The sequence below is a fragment of the Dendrobates tinctorius genome, unplaced genomic scaffold (genome assembly GCF_039654945.1).
Source record: "Dendrobates tinctorius isolate UK_male_01 unplaced genomic scaffold, ASM3965494v1 ptg000029l, whole genome shotgun sequence".
NCBI classification, from domain to species: domain Eukaryota; kingdom Metazoa; phylum Chordata; class Amphibia; order Anura; family Dendrobatidae; genus Dendrobates; species Dendrobates tinctorius.
The window spans coordinates 11,558,653-11,576,092 of record NW_027361697.1 but is presented as its reverse complement, the minus strand read 5'-3'; the positions used below and the strand labels follow the sequence as shown (position 1 = coordinate 11,576,092).

The following is a 17,440-nucleotide window of genomic DNA, read 5'->3' as shown; positions in this document are numbered from 1 at the left end:
TTGCTCACTACCTGCCTGTTCTGGCCTGCGATGATCCCTCCTGACTCTGGCGGCTATTCTGCTGCTTCTTTGGACTTCAACTCAACAGCTCTTCCTCTTCCGATCTGTTGATGGGCCATCACAGATGATGTCATGTTGATTGACAGCCAGCTTCCTGCAGTTAGGGTACCGTTACACCTAGCGATGCACCAGCGATCCCGACCAGCGATATAACGAGATCAGGATCGCTGGTGCATCGCTAGGTGGTCGCTAGTGAGCTGCCACACAGGCAGATCTCACCAGCGACATCGCTAGGGACGGGGATCGCTACTTACCTATCAGACGCGGCGATCCTGCGTCCTCCCGCCCGGCTCCACGCGTCGCTCGTCGGCGCCACAGGAAGTTCAGCAGGAAGTGACCGACGAGGAATGATCCAGGAGCTACTCGCGCGATCAGCGATAACCAGCGGGGGAGCCGGTCGGAGGTATCACATGCAGCGATATCGCTAGCAATATCGCTGCAACGTCACAAAATCGGTGACTTTACAGCGATATTGCAGTGTGCAACGGGGGCTTTAGGCAGCGGGGAGCCAGCTGTCAATCAGCATGACATCAGCATTGACCATTAATAGAGCAGAAGAGAAAAAGCTGCTCCATCTACGTTAGGTCACATAAAGCGGAGAATCTCTGGCAGGAGTTGTCTTTCGGCCGGGAACATCGCTGCAGAGAAGAACAGGCAGGAAGTTACCAACTTAGCCCCATAAAGGGGGAAAAAACCCACAAAAGTCCCAGATAACCCCTTTAATTTGCACCTTTTTTTAAAAAAAAAAAATCCTGTTTTATGTGTTCTCCTGTTTTATGTTCACCATTCTGGACAGTTTTGGTTTTCCAGCTATTTTGGGCTAATTCAATTGCAACTTTTTAAAAAAGTCCCATTGTTTGCACATAATACAGTCCAGCCCCCGTCCTCCTCCCCCAGCTGTTAATTTGCACCTGGAAAATGTAAATTCTTTGTTCAAGCTAAAAAGTCACAAATAAGGTTAAAGCCAAAAACATAAAAGGATTTTGTTTTTTTAATTTTGCGCTGTACATGAACCATTTTGAAGAATTTGGTGCAAAAATTGTCAATACCACAAGACGGGAAAAAAAACTGACTTCAAAAAACGCAAATGAAGCGTCGGTCCTTTGTTTTTTAGGCATCTTTACTTTTGTGTCCAATTCATCATGACTTTTGGGACATATGTACTCCTCATTCAGTCTTACTTGACAATGGACGCGATTTATCAAGTTTTTAGATCAGAATTTTGGCATAAAAACCTTTGTAGAGTCGAAAAGGTTGGTGCAACTCGAAGCTGCGCTAACATTTTGGCGAGTTTTGGCGTTGAGACACGCCATTTTTGCAACCAGCTCCGGAGCTTTCGTGAGACGATTCAGTAAAAACTCCACACAAAAAACTTCTCCAGAGATTTTCCACTAGAAAACGCTGCCTCATGTAGACACACGATAACATTATAGACTTTTTTTTTTTCAAAGCCTTCAAATTCACGCTGCTCATACATGACTGAAGGAAATGTCGCACAATGTCGTCAGTACGTGTCATATTATTGCGATATGAGCACGCTACACACGACAGCGTTGATAAGGACACTGCGCCTGCGCACAACTGAGGACCAGACCATTGCGCCTGCGCAGTTAGGAGACGAACCTGCACCGCATCTCGTTTTGGCCACAGTCTCCGGCTTACCATAGAGCGGGTACCGCGTGTACAGTGCGCCGCTGTGAGTCACCAGCACTGCTTTATACAGAGGAGCAGGAAGAGATGGCTCAGAAGTGAGGACAGAGCCGGCATCAGAGCTGCACAGACCTGACTCCCCGCTGGTGCCCGGATATTACTGCGCGGAGGAGACAGGTATCCCTCTAAATAACGCGTGTGTGCGGCTATTGTCCTCTGTGTGCAGCCACAGGCTTGTTATATGGCATCATGAGAATGAATGAATGGGGGGATGTGTGAGTCCAGCAGCCATTGTGCTCCCCTGTGTACAGGCTGCGGATAATGAGGGTGGTGGGATGGGATCAGAATTAGGGTTTTGGGTTATCGGGGGCGGAGGTGACCAGATGAGCGGAGGCCACCAGATGAGCGGAGGCCGCTCTAATTATTGGGTGTTTGTTCTTCGCCACCGATCATTAGATCATCATAGACCCTGGAATATTAATTGTGCGCGCCACATGGTCCGCGCACTCACAGATCCCACAGTCGTGTATTACTGGGACGTAGGGTTAACGTTCATCTGCTGAACTCCTGCAGGACATTATATATATATATATATATATATATATATATATATATATATATATATATCTTGGGATCCAGCAAAACGATGAAAGTTCACCAGATTTGTAAAAACTTCTTCTTTATTAATCCATTATGTCATAAAAAGTATGAGGAACTCCAATTAGTAGCATTCCAGCAAGGGACTACATGTTTCAGCACTATGTGCCTTCCTCACGGTCCTATTTGAACTGAGCTCCAACACTAGCAATATATCCTCCTTTGTGGAACATATTCAAATGACCCTTAATTAAAAACAGTGGAACAAACCAATTAAAAACATCTGAGTAGATGGTTGAAACTCAGTTCAAAAATGTTGCTAGAAAAATACCTATATTGAACATGTTTTATACATAGACAAATGATATAAACATTTAGTAATGAATCAACAATAATATGGAATAACTGCCACAAAAAGCAACAATATATAAACATATATGAAAAAATGCATCATGTAGTAGGCTCCGTGCAAAACATCAGGTGAACACCGATTACTGCATCAAGAGGAACTCCTTTATGGTGAGCTGGCTATATGTTTTTTTTCACACAATGATACCTAAATAAATGCTCCGGTAACCAGAAAGGGTGCTATGTAAAAGATATTTTTTATTCAAAACCAATCTTAAAAAAATATTTAAAAATCAAGTATAGTGCACAACAAAGAGCAAACACTCGTGGAATAACCTGTATGGGCTATAAAAAAAAAAGGTATATATGCCGTATATAAGTAAAGCGTTATGTGCTCACTATGTAAACAAGCAATCGGTAAGTATGACTATAATACGCCATACAAAAAGTGCTATGTGCTCATAACCTGAACATAATGGCTACTACAAAGATACCAAGGAACACGTTAATGTGCCCTAAATATGGGCAAAAAAAATTACCGTACCTGTTGGTGCACATGGATTTCCTGGCGTCCCTGCTACCCCGACGTGCGTTTCGCAATATCCCAAATATAATTTATTCTTCCCTGTTGCTAGCTATTAAAAGGAAATGTTTCCTTCCTTCCTCTTAACTCAAGAAAACATACATACATACCGCGCTGCTATTAAGGAAGAGGACGGTACTTCCACACTCTTAAGTTAAGGTACTTTTTCTCATAATAATAAATTTTATTTCTATAGCGCAGACATATTCCGCAGCACTTTACATTTCAGAGGGTACTTGTACAGGCGATAGACATTACAGCATAACAATAATCACATAGATCATAACAGATACCAAGAGGAATGAGGGCCCTGCTCGCAAGCTTACAATCTATGAGGGAAAAGGAGACACGAAAGGTGGGTGGTAACAGTTGCCCTGATGGTATGGACCAGCCATAATGTTAAGTGTGTAAGGCTGGTTTCACATTAGCGCTTTTTAAGCGCACGCACGGCCGGGGGTAGCTCCGCCCCCGAGCCGGCTCTCTGCCCGGCGTGCCCGCCCCTTGCTTGTAGCGCCGCCTCCTATCGCACAGCGGCGCCTGCGATCGGCGCACCCTATCTTTAGCATAGGGTGCGCAGATCTTGCGCAGGCCGTGCGCTAGTTGCGCTTTGACCTGCGCTGCTCACTTTTGACGGTGCGCCGTGCGCGCCAAAATCCCCTATTAATATGTTGAGGCGATAGGCCAGTCTGAATAAATGCTTTTTCAGGGCACGCTTAAAATTGTGGGGATTGGGGACTAATCGTATTGACCTGGGAAGTGCATTCCAAAGAATTGGCGCAGCACGTGTAAAGTCTTGGAGACGGGAGTGGGAGGTTCTGACTATTGAGGATGCTAACCTCAAGTCATCAGGTCATTCTCTTGACTCCTATTGATGTTCGGGATGAGCCTTTTTTAAAAAAACATACATCTTTAGTTCATTTTGAAAAAGAGAGTTTGGTCCAGTCCCGAAACGCATCTATGAAAACTACCTGAACTTTTCCAAGACGGTGGAAGTACTGTACTCTTCAACAAGCAGCGCGGTCAGTTTTATGTGCCTGTACCTCTCTTCGAAACCAGAACATTAGTACACGCGACTTTCTTTTGAGGTGGGTGCTCAAAAACTATTTTATTTCTTTTTCCTTCAGATGCTGGTGTGTGTGTGTGTGTGTGTGTGTGTGTGTGTGTTTTTTTTTTTTTTTTTTTTTTTAAATATATAGATGAGAACTGAAACAAAAAGAAGGAAATAGTGTTTGATACAATAGTAAAACAAGATTTTACTTGGCCTTGAAAAGTGAGAGACTGCAATTTTCAAAAACTCAGAAGTTTTCCATTTCAGTCAGGGGGGGAAAAAGTGTGTGTGCATGAGATTTCTGTAATCTCAAAGCTTTTACCGGTACTGTAAAGCAAGTCTTAGGACATGCTTTAAAAAATCTGCAAAAACGCAATGTGTGAACATAGCCTGTAGGTCCAGTTACACTCCGCGATGTGTAGCAGCTCGTTCGGTGCTCGTAGGCTGCCATTATTCTTGACAGCACATATTCTCTTTACATTGCACAATGTGCTGCTGAGAACTGTGATCTTTTGTGCAATCCAAAAGATCATTTCACCCAGCGATTTAGCGTGTTTGCTTGTTCCTCGGGTGACAGGCAGCCTGTTTTGATTGCACTGTAACACACGGCTTTGACTTTCACAGGACATGTGCAGTTTCCTCTGTAGCTTAAGGCAGATTAATGTTGTGTTCACACATTGGTTACGACGTGACGTGTAGGTGCCGCCACACTGTGCTGTGGTTTTCGCTCCAGAGCATCCCTGTGTTTTTACCTGTAGGCAAAACCTGGCCGTGCCGGAAGCACTCGATACATTGTCTCCACTGCTTCTTCCCCCAAAACGTGCGGCAGAGCGTGAAGATTAGCGCATCCCTCCATACTGATCCGTTGCTGTACAGAATGAATTATTTCCGTACCGTCCCTCCTCTCCCGGGTGCAGGCTCATCCTGTCATTTGCATATTTTCCATAGAAAGTACCCACCCCCAAATTATGAATGTTTGAATTAGGATTTCCCTAATGTCCATGGCGCGAACGGCTGGGTATTCCTCTGGGTTATCTTTGTCCAGGACAAACCTGCGACTCCGACTCCTCAATTTCCCTTACACCGACTACGACTCCGACTCCCACACATATTGCTTATATTTAAGTGAAAAATTTATTGTAGTACAATGTGAACCTCAGACATTTAATCATTTTTATGATCCCATAATCAAGATATTTAGAACAGAATATATATTGGTGTACTACCCGGTTTTCATTCTTTTTGGTACAGATACGATATGGATAGACAGATATGGATAAATGGATAGAGCAGATTTCTAATCTGCTTTTGCTATTGAAAACATTATCTATGAGCTCAAAAACCTTTCAGGTGATGCAGTTTTTTAAAAAGATAATCTGCTTTTGGAGCTGAAAAACGTATCCTCAAAAAACGCAGGAAAAACGCTGTGTGTGAATATAGCCTTAGATCAGGAATAGAACAGCCATTTATAGGACATTTCATAACTTTCCCAAATTCCTATGAAAAAATATTCAGCACATCCTGCATTGAACTACTGTACCCAATTTATTATATATTTTAGGAGTCGGTCCATTTTATACCGACTCCAACTCCGACTCCACCAAAATGAGCTCCGACTCCACGACTCCGACTCCACAGCCCTGCGTATGGCGTGGGAGCGGAAGAAGGCGAGTAGAATCGTTTGGTTCTTTTTAAAATGTGCTGGAGAAAAATGGAAAGGACTGAGGATGGGGGGGGGTCTGTGTACCAGAATGGGGACAAAAACTTCAGTATTCACGTTAAATTTCTGTGTTGGCACTTTGCGGTAAATAAGTGGGGTTTAGATTACAGTTTGGGCTCTAAAAGGTTCGCCATCACTGCTCTAAGTGTTTGATCCTCGTTTAGATTCCCTTGTTTGTTTTTCAGTATCCAGTTGTTTCCCCCTCTCGCTTCATTGGTAACATACACATTGGCTATAAGTCGACCTGCTTCCGGCAGCTTCAGCTGTCTATCTGTATGTTGGGGGAGATTATGTTGGAAGAAAGGGGGATGGTTGGGGGAGCACTTGGTCTGCCAAAATCAATCACTCGATCCATTTTTATTATCACTAGGGATAAGCTCTTTCATAGAGAACACGAGCACCCTGTGCATGGGAGAGTCAGGAGAGAGAGCAGTCAGCTGAAAAGTGGGCTATCTAATGTGTATGGCTATCTTAAAGGGGCTGTGCAAGCTTAGGGTTCAATTATTGCACGCCATAACTTGTGAATTGTCACAGCACACACACTTCACGCCAACAGGATTCTCTGGGGGCAATTTGCACACGTGGTCCTGTGCCGACTAGACGTGCACAGCCTCACTTAATGCAAGTAACTTGAATGAGGCCGGAGACGTCTAGTTTGAATGTGGCCGGAAGTATGCAAACAGCGTGCACTCTCTGCTGTGAGGATTCACAATTTTGCAGTCAGACAACCCCTTTAAATGGTAACTCGATACAGATTGGAAATGTTTCAGATCATAGCTATGAATTTGCACTAGAAAAATGTGCAGAAAATTAAATCTTTACATGCTGTGAACTTTATTTCTTTTTCCTCCCCCACAGTCTTGTTAGCTTCTTCATACAGCTTTATACTCGCTGACTGGTCCTACGTTAGCTCCTTTCATCACTGCCCAGTCACACACCTTTTATGCGCTGGGCATTTATGATTTATTGTAGACCTTGGGAAATGATCTGATAGTCTGTCCTCGGGCTTATCCGCCCCATGATGTCCTCATCAGATTCTTCTCACTTTCTGTAGGTTAGTCTGACCCTAGGTACCTGTGCAGACTGCTACCTATCAGCCAGATATGGTATGTTGTGTGATTGAGATACGACCTCCATCCAGATAGAGGTAACTGCACTAATGATCCGGCGGATGAGGTTATCATTATCTGGTGTATTGTGTCACATGCTGATTACAGGACAGGAGCGTGAACTCTCCATTTCCTCCTTGTATAATACACGCCCAGCGGGGACATATAATATAAAGCCACAGTATTGGCCACCGCTGGCATTGGTGTCGACATGTCTGATCGTTAGGAATTCTTTAAATGTCTGTATTGGCTGCTAAGTAACTTTTTGATAATCCTCTTGGGTTTCTCTGTCACTAGGTGTAATCTGCTTATTGTGGAAGTTTTCCAGCATTAAAAAAAAAAAAAAAAGTTGTTTGCGGTTTGCTTACCAGCTCCCAGATCGCTGCCAGAGTCCTGTATTTAGCTCTGTGTTTGCTCACTCTGACACATTGCATCCTGTACAGAACACGTGACCACACTTCTCTGTATCGTGGCGGCTCCCCAGTCCACTACTCTATGTTCAATCCTAGTGCGTTAATGGGGTTTTTATATATATTTACAGTATTTTTTTTTCTCAATTATTTTTCTATAAATTTATTTATTTTCAGGTCAGAGATCTTGCAATGTCTGAGGAAGACTGTCGTGTTTTGCGGAGCCGCCGCTTAATCTCCAAGCCTCAGGTAACCCCAGAAAAAGATGACGTGATGAGAAGATCGGACGGAGACCGGCCATTAAGAACCATGACTAACGGTAAGGAAGGCTGGTCCAACGTCGTGTGTTAGGTGGGCGGAGGGGAGACGCTGGTGGGAAAGGGGTAGATGTATCAGACGAAAGGAAGTCTTAGGCTGTGTGCACACGATGCATATTTGCAGCGGATTTTACCGCGCGGAAACGTTGCATATCCGCATTGTGATGTACAGTAGCTTTTAAATCAATGTAAACAAAAAAAAACGCTGTGCAGACGCTGCAGATTTTTCCGCGGTACAAAATCCGCAGCATGTTACTACTTTTGTGCGGTTTTCCATCTCCCCTGTCACCAAATCCGCAGGGGGAAAACCGCACAAAAACCGCATGAAAAATGGAAGAAATCTGCAGGAAAAATGCAGGTCATTTGACCTGCGGATTTCTTCCATTCTGCGCGGAAAAATCCGCAGGGCCAAAAAGTCCGTCTGCACTCAGCCTTAGTTTAATTTTATGTAATTTGTAGCTCGGTCGTGTGCAACTTGTGCCATATTGTTACCTAAAAGCCCACTGAATACTTTTGTGATAAAAAAAAAAAAATGCTAAAAAACAGAATAATGTTCAGAAAACTGAAACGAAAAATCACAATCTGTTTTTACCCTAAACAGGCTGATTTCTGAGTGTTAGAAAAGAGAACCTTGTATCCACTGGACTTTTTATCCATTCGTTTATAACATAGCCAATATTTGTCGAATGTTCGATCCTGACGAATGAGCAAAATGCTATCTCATCCGGTGCTATGGTTTATATATCGGCAGCACATTGTCCCGTGTACACAGTAGTTGTGCTGCCGATGATATTCTATGGGCGCAAAACTGAAGAATATTGTCTATATGTATATAGCCAGTGGCATTTATTGTGCCCAGGAAACTCGGCATTAAAAAGGCGATGTCCATAGGCGTGGCGGTTGTGCTTGCTAAGGCCGGTTTCACACTAGCGTTCAGGAGGGCTGCGGCTGGCTGCCTACTTCCTCCTTTCTTCCTCCGTGAAGCTACGCCCATGCTCTGCCTACCGCCGCATGCGTCCAGCGTTTTCCTGTTGTGATAAAACACTCCGGGATCGCCTTTGCTGGGGTCAGAGGTCACGTGCATTCAGCATGAAACTCAGAAGCAGAGCTGAGATTCGGGTGTAACTGACCCTGGGTCAGGTTTATTAACGGTGAAAGCAATGCAAAAGGAAATAAAACATAAAACAAATCCTTGCCTGTCCGGCACTAACTAAACAGTGGACAACCTAACTACCAACTGGCGGGCTTCTCCCGTCCAGCCAAACCACAGTTGCAGTGGGCACTGCTCTCACTCACGTGTGTCTCTCACACAGACAGGCTCTCTGTGTTCCCAGGCTGAGAGACTCACACAACCACCTTGCATCCTTTTATATCCACCTCCCATTATCCATTAGTAAGCAGGTGCGATACTGATCAGACTAGGCCACATAGGAAAGGAATCTGGGCGAGATATACCTGCCCTCATCCACTATTCCCACATGATTCTCACATATCCCCCCCTCTGCTCAGACCACTCCGGTCGAGCAATGACACCCGCCAAACAGTGCACTCGGGACAGGGCATCTGCATTTCCCATCTGTACTCCTGGGCGGTGCTCCACCGTAAAAGTGTAGGCCTGCAGGGCAAGGAACCACCGGGTCACCCGGCTATTCCGTTCCTTGTTCAAGTGCATCCACTTGAGAGGGGCATGGTCCGTGATGAGCCTGAACTTTCGGCCCACCAGGTAATATTTGAGGGCCTCTAGAGCCCACTTAATGGCGAGGCACTCTTTTTCTACGACTGCATACCTTTGCTCGTGTTTATTCAGCTTCCTGCTGAGATAGAGGACTGGGTGTTCCACTCCGTCCCTCACTTGTGAGAGTACTGCCCCGATAGCGGTATCAGAGGCATCCGTTTGTACCACAAACTCGCTGCGGAAGTCCGGAGTCACCTGTACGGGCTGAGAGCAAAGTGCCCGTTTTAGGCTATGGAAGGCTTCTTCAGCCGCTAAACTCCATTTAATCATGACGGAGTCTTTCCCTTTTGTAAGATCCGTCAGGGGGGTAGCGATGGCTGCAAAATTGGGTATGAACCGGCGATAATAGCCGGCGATCCCCAGGAAGGCTTGTACCTGCTTCTTGTTGACAGGTTGTGGCCAGTCCTGAACCGCCTGAATCTTATCAACCTGGGGTTTAACAACACCCCTCCCAATTACATACCCCAAATACCGGGCTTCTTCTAGCCCGATGTGACATTTCTTGGGGTTTGCGGTTAGACCTGCCTCCCACAGGTTGTCAATCACAGCTTGTACTTTCTGGAGATGAGTCTCCCAGTCCAAGCTGTAAATGACAATGTCGTCCAAATAGGCCGAAGCGTACCGCCTATGTGGCCTCAGGACTCGATCCATCAGTCTCTGGAAGGCCGCCGGTGCTCCGTGCAGTCCAAACGGCATATACACATACTGAAATGGACCTTCTGGGGTAGCAAATGCCGTCTTTTCTCTGGCAGCCTCCGCCAGAGGGATCTGCCAATACCCCTTTGTTAGGTCTAGGGTCGTTATATACCGGGCTTTTCCTAACCGATCTATTAACTCGTCGACCCGGGGCATAGGGTAGGCATCAAATTTTGAGACCGCATTCAGTTTCCTGAAGTCATTGCAGAACCGGATGGTGCCGTCCGGTTTAGGAATTAGCACAATCGGGCTGGACCAAGCACTGTGCGATTCCTCAATGACACCTAACTCTTAACATTGCTTTCACTTCTCGGGAAACGGCTTCACGGCGCTTCCGGGATTCGGTAGGGCTTTACGTGAACTGTGACACCAGGTTCCGTTACAATGTCATGTTTCATTAGCGTAGTCTGCCCGGGTTTTTCTGAGAAAAACTTTTGGTTGTGAAGTAGAAACTGCCTGACCTCAGTCTTTTGCCGCTCCGAGAGAGTCTCTGCAACCCGTACCTTCGGTACGGTATGCGAGCAGACGGGACGGGCCAGCTCCGCTGACAAGGCAGACCGATCTTTCCAGGGTTTTATCAGATTTACATGATAAATCTGTTCAGGTTTCCGTTTACCTGCCTGGTATACTTTGTAGTTTACTTCACCAACTCTTTCCTTAATCTCAAAGGGGCCCTGCCACTTTGCCAGGAACTTACTGTCCACCGTGGGGACCAGGATCAACACCCTATCTCCGGGTGCAAACGTACGGATCTTGGCGTCCCTATCATAGATTCTTTTTTGGGCTCCTTGAGCCTGTATCATGTGTTCTTTGACGATAGGCATAACAGCCGCAATACGGTCCTGCATTTGTGCGACGTGATCTATCACTGTTTTAAACGGAGTGACCTGACCCTCCCAGGTTTCTTTTGCAACGTCTAACAGTCCGCGAGGACGTCGGGCGTACAATAACTCGAAAGGCGAGAATCCCGTGGAAAACTGGGGTACTTCCCTGATGGCAAAAAGCAAATACGGAAGTAAATAGTCCCAGTTCTTCCCATCCTTGTCTATCACCTTTCTCAGCATCTGCTTCAGAGTTTTATTGAACCGTTCGACCAACCCGTCTGTTTGAGGGTGATACACGGATGTGCGTAACGGTTCGATTTGTAACAATCGGCAGAGCTCCTTCATTACCCTGGACATAAAGGGGGTCCCCTGGTCGGTGAGTATCTGTTTTGGTATACCGACCCGACTAAACACATGCACCAGTTCCTTGGCAATCGTCTTGGTGGCCGTGTTACGCAAAGGGATGGCCTCCGGGTAACGAGTGGCATAATCCAAGATGACCAGGATATGTTGGTGTCCACGTGCAGACCGTGGAAGGGGCCCAACTAAATCCATCCCAATCCTCTCAAACGGGACTTCAATAATAGGTAGGGGTACTAAAGGGCTACAGAACCGGGGCTTAGGTGCAGAGGCTTGGCAGTCAGGACAAGACTCACAATATACACGAATATCGTGATGCATGCCTGGCCAAACAAAGCAGTGTAATATCCTTTCGGTGGTTTTCTGGACTCCCAGGTGACCTCCCATCACATGTCCGTGGGCCAGGTCCAGCACCTGCCGCCGGTAGGGTTTTGGCACGACTAATAGTTGCACCGTATCTTCCCCCTTTTTCTCTATCTGATAAAGTAAATCATTCTCCAGAACCATGTAAGGATATGCCAGCCTAGAGCCAGGTTCTACTTTTACATTTCAACTTTTACATTTGTCCTAGCCTGAGAAAGGGTAGGATCCTTTATTTGCTCACTTTGGAAGTCATCTTTCTGAACCTCTAAATCCGGCAAACGGGGAGGTGGACGGCTGTCGGCCTCCTCCTCTTCCCCGGTCTCCTCCGTATCACCCGCCATGACTGAAAACGGGAACTGCAGGTCATTTCCCGCAGACTCTTCCCCAGAGTCTTCCGGGGAGACCTCTTCCAGGGGTTCGGGACCCACACGTGCCCTGGGAGAAGAATCATGTACACTATTACCCTGGGGTATCAACTGATTCTCCCACAATTGCCAGAAGTGGGGAAAATCCCGGCCCAGGATAACATCATGCAATAACGCCGGGATGAGTCCCACTTTATGTTGCACAGACCCATAGGAAGTAGTAATGCATATGACCGTGGTGAGGTACGAACAGGTGTCTCCATGCACACACGTTACAGAAAATTTGTCTGATGGTCCAGTCGGGGCTGACACCAGACTGGCCTTCACCAGAGTCACCACACTTCCCGAGTCTAACAATGCCACCACATTTTTGCCATCAACAGTTAAATCACACAAGTGTTTTTCCGCATCCTTTTGACCGGCATTCACACTCACTATCCGTGCAACCATAGACATGCGGTTTTTAGAGTCTGTGACGTCGCACTGCATTGGGTTCAGTAGTGACCGGACAGTTCACAGCAATAAGTCCCATCTCTTGGCAGCGGAAACACCTAACGGGCCCCTTGCTTAGACCATAGTTCGTTACTCTCTGCCTCGCAGTGCGGGCAGTCCCGTTTTCCTCCCCCACTGTCTTAGGGATTTTTCCATCTCCTCTACTCCCTGGAACAGTCTTACCGGTTCCACGTGGAGATGATGAAGAACGAGGTGGGGTAGCGTCGTCTCGGAGTCCTTCCGCCACGGAGTAACGTTCAACCAGATCCACCAGTTGATCTGCCGTCGTAGGATTTCCATGGCTTACCCACTTCCTCAGGGCTGGCAGTAGAGCTCTCAGGTACTTGTCCATGACGACTCTCTGGATTATCTCTGGCGCTGTCAACACCTCGGGTTGTAGCCACTTCTTCGTCACGTGGATCAGGTCGAACATCTGGGACCGCGGTGGTTTATCCGGCTGATAAGTCCATTGATGCACTCTCTGTGCACGGACAGCGGTCGTCACTCCCAGCCGGGCCAAGATCTCTGCTTTCAATTTGTCAAAGTCCTGCGCGGCTTCAGGCTCTAAGTCATAATAAGCCTTTTGGGCCTCACCGGAAAGAAACGGGGCAATCAGGCCGGCCCATCGTGCCTTCGGCCATTTTTCTCGCACCGCCGTCCGTTCAAACGTGGTCAGGTATGCCTCGACGTCATCTTCGGTCGTCATCTTCTGCCAGTACCGACTCACGTGAATCACTCTCGACTCGGCTTCCAGGTTAAGCTCAGGTAAGCTTGCCAAGCACTGCGCCACCTGCTGGAGAAGCGAACGATCGGCAACTATCATGTCCACCAACTCCTTCAGCTGGGCCATCATCACCCGATTAGCTTCTTGCTGGAAGGCGGTGGACTGTACCAGCGCTTTCACCACGTCCTCCATGCTCATGCTTGCAACGTGATGCCCGCATTCTCCACCACAATGTGATAAAACACTCCGGGATCGCCTTTGCTGGGGTCAAAGGTCACGTGCATTCAGCATGAAACTCAGGCGCAGAGCTGGGATTCGGGTGTAACTGAACAATGGACAACCTAACTACCAACTGGCGGGCTTCTCCCGTCCAGCCAAACCACAGTTGCAGTGGGCACTGCTTCCACTCACGTGTGTCTCTCACACAGACAGGCTCTCTGTGTTCCCAGGCTGAGAGACTCACACAACCACCTTGCATCCTTTTATATCCACCTCCCATTATCCATTAGTAAGCAGGTGCGATACTGACCAGACTAGGCCACATAGGAAAGGAATCTGGGCGAGATAAACCTGCCCTCATCCACTATTCCCACATGATTCTCACTGTGTACCTATCTTTAACGTTGGGTATGCAGGGACATGCATTGTATGTGGATGCGTGCGCATGCTGCGACCGGCGCACGAAATGCAAAATTTTGGTAATCCTTGTTATGGTCTGTAGCTTTTTTTCTCTTTATTATCTGCATTGTGTTGATACAGACTACAGGTGTATCCCTTAGTAATGTGTGCTGCCCTCCTATTTCTCCATATATTTGGAGATATATATATATATATAAATAAATTTTTTTTTTTTTTCTTTTAAACCTGAGAATACAGCTTTTTAAGCATGGATTGTCCAAGTGTATCCCCTCTAGGGTCATTCCTCCTTATTGTACTACAGTATATCATTATACCACCGCTGTGTCTATTGGAGAAAAGCCAGTAGTCCGTGTATTAACCCCTTACCTACAATTGACGTAATATTCCGTCCATGTGACCATGGACCTAATTACCATGGACGGAATATTACGTCATCGCGATCAGCGGCGCCCACGTGGTGAGCGCCGCTGATCGCGGCCGAGTGTCAGCTAATTATCATAGCTGACACCCGGCACAATGTGTCAGGGGCGGTCACGGACCGCCCCCGACACGTTAACCCCTTGCACACCGCGATCAAACGCGATCGCGGTGTACCGGGGGTTAAAGGGAAGCATCGGCAGGGAGGGGGCTCCCTCCGTGCTTCCCTGAGCCCCCCACGGCAGCGCAATGTGCAGCGCTGCTGCGGGGGGCTCCTTTCCTCCAGGCCCCCGAATCCAAGATGGCGACGGGGGCCTTCGGGGGCCTGAGGAAGCTGGCTTCTTCAGTGCCTGCAAAGCGCAGGCATGAGGAAGTCTGCAGCAGTGCCTGTGACCGCTGATCTGTCACAGTGATCTGTGATGTGACAGATCAGCGATCTGTCACAGGACAGTGATGTCCCACCTGGGACAAGGTAATAAAGTTTAAAAAAAAAAAAAAAAGTGTTAAAAATAATTTAAAAAAAATCGCTAAATAAATTAGTAAAAAAAAAAAAAAATATTCCCCAATAAATCCATTTTTTCAAAATAAAAAAACCCAAAAACAATAAAAGTACACATATTTGGTATCGCCGCGTCCGTAATGACCTGCCCTATAAAACTGTCCCATTAGTTAACCCCTTTAGCGAACCCCTTAAAAAATAAAAATAAAAAACAAAGCAAAAAATAATGATTTATTATCATACCACCGAACAAAATTTGCAATAACGCGCGATCAAAAAGACGCATATAAATATGCTTGGTACCGCTGAAAACGTCATCTTGTCCCACAAAAAACGAGCCGCCATACAGCATCATCCGCAAAAAAATAAAAAAGTTATAGCTCGCAGAATAAAGCGATACAAAAATAATTATTTTTTATATAAAATTGTTTTCATTGCAAAAAACCGACAAAACATAAAAAAACGACCTAAATGAGGTATCGCTGTAACCGTACTGACCCGAAGAATAAAACCACTTTATCAATTTTACCGCACGCGGAACTGTGTAAACGCACCCCCCCAAAAGAAATTCATGAAACGCTGGTTTTTGTTCATTCTGCGTCCCAAAAATCGAAATAAAAAGCGATCAAAAAATGTCACGTGCCCGAAAATGGTACCAATAAAAACGTCAACTCGTCCCGCAAAAAATAAGACCTCACATGACTCGGTGGGTCAAAATACGGAAAAATTATAGCTCTCAATATGTGGTGATGCAAAAACTATTTTTACAATAAAAAGCGTCTTTTAGCGTGCGACAGCCACCAAACATAAAAACCGCCATAAATCGTAAATGAAACCCCCCGTTATCACCCCCTTAGTTAGGGAAAAATAATAAAACTAAAAGAAAATGTATTTATTTCCATTTTCCCGCTAGGGTTAGGGCTAGGGTTAGGGCTAGGGCTCAGATTAGGGTTAGGGGTGTGTTGAGGTTAGGGTTGGAGTTATAATTGGGGGGTTTACACTGTTTGGGCACATCAGGTGCTCTCCAAAGGCAACATGGCGTCTGATCTCAATTCCAGCCAATTCTGCGTTGAAAAAGTCAAATGGTGCTCCTTCCCTTCCAAGCTCTGCCATGCGCCCAAACAGTGTTTTACCCCCACATGTAGGGTATCAGCCTACTCGGGACAAATTACAAAACAACTTTTGGGGTCCAATTTCTCCTGTTACCCTTAGGAAAATAAAAAATTGGGGGCAAAAATATAATTTTGCGGAAAAAAATGTGTTTTTTTATTTTCACGCCCAGGCGTTATAAACTTCTGTGAAGCACTTGGGGGTTCAAAGTGCTCTCCACACATCTAGATAAGCTCCGTGGGGGGTCTAGTTTCCAAAATGGGGTCACTTGTGGGGAGTTTCAATAGTTTAGGTACATCAGGGGCTCTCCAAACGCACATGACACCCGCAGACCAATCCATCAAAGTCTGCATTCCAAAACGTCACTACTTCCCTTCCGAGCCCCGACGTGTGCCCATACAGTAGTTTTCTCCCACATATAAGGTATCAGCGTACTCAGGACAAATTGGACAACAACTTTTGGGGTCCAATTTCTCCTGTTACCCTTGGGAAAATAAAAAAATTGGGGACTAATTGATCATGTTTGTGGAAAAAATACGATTTTTTTATTTTCATGCCTGGGCATTACAAACTTCTGTGAAGCCCTTGGGGGTTCAAAGTACTCACCACACATCTAGATAAGTTCCTCAGGGGGTCTAGTTTCCAAAATGGGATCATTTGTGGGGGGTTTCCACTGTTTAGGTACATTAGGGGCTCTCCAAAGGCAACATGACACCCACAGACCATTCCATCAAAGTCTGCATTCCAAAACGTCACTACTTCCCTTCCGAGCCCCGACGTGTCCTCATACAGTAGTTATCTCCCACATATGGGGTGTCAGCGTACTCAGAACAAATTGGACAACAACTTTTGGGGTCCAATTTCTCCTGTTACCCTTGGGAAAATAAAAAAATGGGGACTAAAAGATGATGTTTGTGGAAAAAATACGATTTTTTTATTTTCACGCCCGGACGTTATAAACTTCAGTGAAGCACTGGGGGGTTCAAAGTGCTCACCACACATCTAGATAAGTTCCTTGGGGGGTCTAGTTTCCAAAATGGTGTCATTTGTGGGGGGGTTTCTACTGTTTTGGTACATCAGGGGCTCTCCTAACGCGACATGGTGTCCGATCTCAATTCCAGCCAAAAACGTCAAATGGCGCTGCTTCCCTTCCGAGCTCTGCCATGCGCCCAAATAGTGGTTTACCCCCACATGTGGGGTATCAGCGTACTCAGGATAAATTGCACAATATCTTTTAGGGTCCTGTTACTTTTGGAAAAATAAGAATTGAGGGTGAAAAGATCATTTTTGTGGAAAAAATATGATATTTTAATTGTACTGCTGTACGTTATAAACTTCTGTGAAGCCCTTGGGGGTTCAAAGTTCTCACCACAC

General features: G+C 46.0%; 1 protein-coding gene across 1 annotated transcript in view; it reads left to right on the top strand.

Annotated features, from left to right (window-relative positions):
- The first annotated feature begins 1,634 nt into the window (after nucleotides 1-1,634).
- SOAT1 (sterol O-acyltransferase 1) overlaps nucleotides 1,635-17,440 on the top strand; it is a 44,957-nt gene continuing 29,151 nt past the window's right edge. The window contains exons 1-2 of the mRNA XM_073571382.1: nucleotides 1,635-1,887; nucleotides 7,703-7,844. Coding sequence (XP_073427483.1) covers nucleotides 7,718-7,844 — 127 coding nt within the window. The 5' untranslated portion in view covers nucleotides 1,635-1,887; nucleotides 7,703-7,717. The remainder of the gene's footprint in view (nucleotides 1,888-7,702; nucleotides 7,845-17,440) is intronic.